Source organism: Eptatretus burgeri, chromosome 5, assembly GCF_056783735.1.
Source record: "Eptatretus burgeri isolate ZD-2024b chromosome 5, Ebu_testis_v1, whole genome shotgun sequence".
Classification (NCBI taxonomy): domain Eukaryota; kingdom Metazoa; phylum Chordata; class Myxini; order Myxiniformes; family Myxinidae; genus Eptatretus; species Eptatretus burgeri.
In genome coordinates, this window is record NC_140965.1 from 949,328 (window position 1) to 955,327 (window position 6,000).

General features: G+C 45.1%; 1 protein-coding gene across 1 annotated transcript in view; it reads left to right on the top strand.

Moving 5' to 3' along the window:
• The window catches only part of LOC147025684 (exostosin-2-like), a 59,674-nt gene extending 54,230 nt beyond the window's left edge, over window positions 1-5,444 (top strand). The window contains exon 7 of the mRNA XM_085880357.1: window positions 5,393-5,444. Coding sequence (XP_085736483.1) covers window positions 5,393-5,429 — 37 coding nt within the window. The 3' untranslated portion in view covers window positions 5,430-5,444. The remainder of the gene's footprint in view (window positions 1-5,392) is intronic.
• Window positions 5,445-6,000: the final 556 nt, after the last annotated feature.

Below are 6,000 nucleotides of genomic sequence, written 5' to 3' on the forward strand. Positions count from 1 at the left end.
TCTGATTGTGTTCAAACTTAGCACAAGCACAGTAGATGATGGCATACATGTGCATTTCACTTTATTTTCTGATCTCATCAAAGATGGCCGACTGATAGACTGGCGGCCATTTTCGTTGTACATAAATATGGGCTTGCCCTTAATTCCCGAGAGCAAAATTACAAAAACAACGGGAGTTATGAAATTTTATGTCTATTTTACTTGTTTACTGCAGCTTCATTCCTTTACACAAATTAGACCATTGAAACACCTTAGACCTTTTACACCCCTTCGACTGTACATCCTTGAGACCCCTTCATATCCATTGAGACCCTTTTGTGACATTACCACCTTATTAGACCCTTTCAACACTTTTAAGACCTATAGACATTTTTAGACCATTTGGACACTTTAAACTCCTTTTCTCTTTCACCCTTCGACCCTGAAAGCCCTTTTAAGACCCTTCGCCCCATGATACCCTTTGAACAATTTAGACTCCTTTATGATCCTTAAAACACAGTCGAACCCTTAGACCCTTTATGCCGCTTGGATTCATTCGTCCCATCAGACCATTTAGCCTTTTAACCTTTAGCCGCCAAGAACAACAGTCCGTCTGCCTCTCAGATGATTGTTCCCACGAATACAAACCAAGAAACCAGAAGACACATGCAATCGGCTGTGAAATCAACATGTGTGGAGCATGATGAGTGCTCCCCCGATCTTCATTGGACGGAAGTCCTGTGCATGTGCACAAAGCGTCACCTCCAACACTGAGGCATCGGCCTGTCCACTCATGTCAAAAGACAGATTTTATGGTCACCATTGGTTAACCATCAAACCGAGTGAAACACCAGGAGGTACGTATTTATTTAACATCCCCATGCGCCTTGTATTTATTGGAATTTCAAAAAATGCTTCTGTGCACCAACGTTGAAGCTCTGTTTGCAAGTCACCGTCGACATCTCCAAGAGAAGAGATGCAATTACTCTTTTCTGGAAGATGTTTTGCGAGTTTTTTTGGTCTTCAAATACAGGGCGTTGTGAAAAAAAGTCATGTCAAAAGGTCAGGTCAGGTATGGGAGCATGCGCCAGAGCAGCGCGTCGCTGCATCCACTTTCCGGCAGTAGTCCAGGGGACTCCTTTTGGCCATCCGCCAGGCAGATGCCTGGCCCATCCCCATCTCCTTGAGATGCTGATCAACCTGCTGAAACCATGAGGCACATGGTCGGCCCATTGGCCTCTCCACTCACGAGACTCGCTCGCTAAGAGAATCCGATGAGCAGTATCAGCGTCAGGAAAACGAGCCACATGTCCAGACAGCCGCAGATGACCCTCTATTGACCCCTGGCTCACAGGCATCAGAGAGATGAATATCACTGCCAAGGTAAGTGAATCTGTCTGTGACCTCGACATCCTCGCCGCAAACAGGTACAGACAAGATCGTTGCATTCAAGATATCATTAAAAGCCTGGATCTTAGTTTTCACCCAGGAAACCCATAATCCCAGTGGCTCCGACTCCTTGGACTTGATCTTGACATTCCCAAATGACGCACCACAGCTTGATCTCTCTGACATCCTCCCCAGAATCCAGTCCATACAAGTACTAAAGAGTGTAGGGGCCAGTACACACCCCGGACAAACTCTAGTACCAACTGGAAATAAGTCAGAGATGGCATCACCACAGCTCACAGCACTCTGTACCAGAGTAGAGTTCAGACATCAGATCGATCAGTTTTGGTGGCACCCCTCGAAGACCAAGAATCCTCCAGAGGGCATCCCGATTCACTGAATCAAACGCCTCACAGAGAAAAGCATGCGCTGTAAGCAGCCCCTGCCAAAACTCTCATCTGCGTTCGGTGAGAACTCAAAGAGCAGGATACGGCCAATCGTTGACCTCTTTGGTGTAAAGCCTGACTGTTCTGGATGCTGGTGCTCAAGCAGATGGTGGCGAACCATATCCAGAATTACCTTTGCATTCTACGAAAGGTTATGTTTTGGTCGCTGTGTATTTATTTATTTGTGAATATGTGTGTTTGTTTGTTATTCGCATAACTCAAAGTATTAAACCGAATTGCATGAAATTTGGTGGGATGATTCGTGAGTATTCACGGACGATTTGATTAGATTTTGGGAGCGATCGGATCAAAGGTCAAGGTCAAGGTCATGAAAAGGTCAAAAACACTCTTTTGAGCATAACTTCCTTCATAATACAGCTATCGACATGCAACCACCAACATATTGTTCCATGACGAGATACCTTTCGGATATGTAGTGTCGGATTTGACGTAACGTCATCGGAAGTGCGTCTAAATGACGTCACAAGATGACATAAATTTTCAATTTTTGATTTCATCAGTTTTGATCATACTGTTTTGTAGGACTTACCTTAAGGACGTCACACACCAAATTTGACTTCGATCGGATTGACCGTTATGACGTCATTGACGTTTGAACATGACGTTTTTCAATTGTGGCTAAAATGTCCTGATATTTTACATTCAAAATTTCTATATAATTTATAAAGCAAAGTCTCCCAAATCCAGGCATTAGGATCAGTACCAAAATATCTGTTTATTGATGTACAGGTTTTGCCAATTAACTCTGTAGTCAAGGTCAAGGTCACACTCAAGGTCAAAATATACTTGTAGGCATAGCTTCAGATCTAATAGAGCTATTGACATGAAACCAACGTTAAAACGTTCAGTGAACTACGAGCTTTCAGAATGGTAGTCCCCAATTGGACGTGACGTCAAAAGATGACGTCATTTTTCAACTTTTTAATTTTTCAGTGTTTATCATTCCATTTTGTTGGACTGCCTTCAAGGAGGTTACACACCAAATTTGACGTCAATCAGACTGACGGTTGTGACGTCATGGACGTTTTAAAATGACGTTTTTCAAATGTGCCCGGAAAAAAGTTGCGGCGGCGAAGGTATGCGCTCTACCGAGTGCCCGTTCTAGTTATCCGAGCAAAGACCTTGCCCAGCACTGAGAGCAGAGTCACCCCTCGGTAGTTGTTGCAGTCTTGGCGATCACCTTTCCCCTTCCAGAGAGGGACAAAGGCCCCTCTTCCAGTCAGTTGGGATGATGCTTGTGTTCCAGGCAGAGCACAGAACTGCATGCAACAACATAAGTACAGCATTTCCACCAGCCTTAAGAAGTTCAGCATGGATTCTATCGATCCCAGGAGCTTTTCCCCATTTTACCCAGTTCACCGCAGCCCGTGTTTCCACAAACGAAGGTGGAACACAGTTGAAGACGATCTCGCCTGGGGCACTGATCAACCACAGACTCGCGCGTGGCATGCAATGTATCCTTCACAGTGAGATCACCCGCTTCATTCGGAGCATAAGCAGAGACCAGGGAAATAACACCCAAGGAGTGGCAAATCCTAAGCCTCATGATATGCTCATTGACCGGTGTTACCGAAATTACCATTGGAGTCAGCTTATTGGACACAGCTACAGCAACTCCTTGGGAATGGTAACCATCAGAGCAGCCAGACCAATAGTATGTGTAACCACCCGCCATGATCTCGCCGCAATCCGGTCTCTGAACCTCAGAGAGTGCTGCAATACCAGTCCAAACGCTTGAGCTGAGATTAAAAAAAAATTCTTCTTTTTTGTATATTTTGTTGAGGCTTGTATGAGAGTTAACACACAACTCACAACAAGGGGCACATGAGATAAGAGGGACAGGAGAGGGAAGGACAAAATAGTGGGGAACAAAGACATTCGGATATATGTGGAAGGGAGAGGGATGGGGAGGGGAACATGGGGAATAAAAGATGGACATTACAGGGACTTTCAGGAATATATATGGGAAGAGTATTGATAATGGGCGATTTTAACTTGCCATGGATACATTGGGTCCAGGAATGGGGAAAAGGAAGAGCGGATGAGGATTTCGTAGTCTTATTCCAAGATTGCTTTTTAATCCAGTTTGTGGGTAAGCCCACGAAGGGGAGTGCAGTGTTTCACCTCCTTTTAATTGACGATCCCAATATGGTGGAGGAGGTGGAGGTCGGGGAACATTTAGGAGGAAGTGACCATAACATTGTGTGTGCAAAGACTGTTAAGGGTTAGAGTTCAGGATAGTAGGTAAGGATATTAGATTTCAAGAAGGCAAACTTTGAGGGTATGAGGAGAGAGTTGGGAGAATCTAACAACATGACAATCAGCATCAGAGAAATGGGAAACCTTTAAGGAGCAAATGTGTAGAGTGAAGAGAAAGTACATTCCATTGAGGTGTAACACTAGAAGTAGAAAGAGAACAGGGTGGTTGAGGAGTGAGATAAGGAACGCTATCAAGGAGAAGCCGAAGGTATTTATCTGGTTTAAAATAACAGGACTGGAGTTAGATTTATATCACTATTGGAGTAAACAGAGGCAAGCTAATAAAATAACTTGGCAATCTAAAAAAGAGTTTGAGAAGGACATGGCTAAGAAGATTAAACATAATAACAAGGCTTTCTTTAAGTATATCAGGGGGAAAGAACAGGTTCGGACCAGTGTGAGCCCTTTGAGGAATAGCACCAGGAGAGTAGTTCGTGATGAAAGTGAGATGGCAGGCTTATTATACAGGTATTTTACTTCAACTTTTACACAAGAACAGTCAGGAGAATTGCCAATAGCTGAGAGTATTTATCAAGGAGGTGAGAAAGGGCTTTTACAGAAGATCCAGGTTGGAGTGGAGGAAGTGAAGGAACAGCGAGGTAATCTAAGAGAAGATAAGGCTCCGGTTCCAGATAATATGTAACCGAGAGTGTTGATGGAGGTGGCTGAGCAGGTAAGCGAGATGTTAACGGATATTTTCAATAGCTCACCGGAGTCAGGACAAGTTTGAAGTCACTGGAGGATTGGAGAGTGACGAATGTAACATCACCATTTAAGAAAGGATCCAGAGAAGAATTGGGAAACTATAGACCTGTTGGTTTGACTTCAGTTGTGGGGAAGGTATTTGAGACATTACTTAGGGACCAGATGAGGAACCATTTAAACAAATACAAACTAATTAAAGGTCGTCAGCATGGGTTTACCAAAGGTAGTTCCTGTTTAACAAATCTTTTGGAGTTCTATGAAGCAGTGTCTGATTGGGTGGATGAGGGAAAGGCAGTGGATATATGCCTGGTGTTGGCTTAATGGTTAGGGTGGTGGGCTTTGGATCCAAGGGTCCTGAGTTCAAATTCCCCTTCGCTGTTGAATTAATACCAGGTGGGGTTGACTCTGCCTGTCATCCTTCTGAGGTCGGCAAAATGAGTGCCAGCTTGTTGGTATCCTGTGTCGGAGTGGCGACCTGTCCTGTGTTGTGCCCAATAGCCAAGGAGACTGCTGAAGCAGCACCAACGCTCTGCACAGAGTATGGTCCCAATGGATGGATGGTTGGGAGAAGGTTGATTGGTTTGTCGTTGCAGGGAACCATTTTTGCACCTTTTTTATGCAGAGCGGTGATGTTCGCTGATTTCCAAGCAGATGGGAGATGACCTTGCACCTGTGGTTTCTGTGATGGCACCTGTGGTTTCTGTGGCACCTGTGGTTTTTCCAACTTCTCACCCCCCCCCCCACCCTCTAACATATTCAACTGAAAATTGGTATGTCGCTTTATTATGACAAGTTAAAGAACAAGTTTGATTTTCAGGCACACCACCCCAATTATCACTCCGAACCGTACTCATACCTTCAACACAATGGGGAGGCCGTGTTAATTTTAATCCTACACCGTCAGTCACTGACAGCTTCCCCATTCACATTCCTTCACCAACTTTGCGATCCGTACTGACCACAGCCACATGCGCTGACGCTTCTTTCACTCCTTCACTCCTTCACTCCTATTTGCATTCCCACAAGTACGTGCACCCCTGCCAGCCTGCACGGAGCATGCGGCTTCAATCTCCCGGACTGGCAACTCGGTGTGCACCGAAGTGCATGCCTCGCCGACTGGTGGCTCGATCTGCGCCGCACATTTTTGTGCCACAGACACGAGTGCGGACAGCAGCAGCCCATCCTCACCTGCACACTCCCC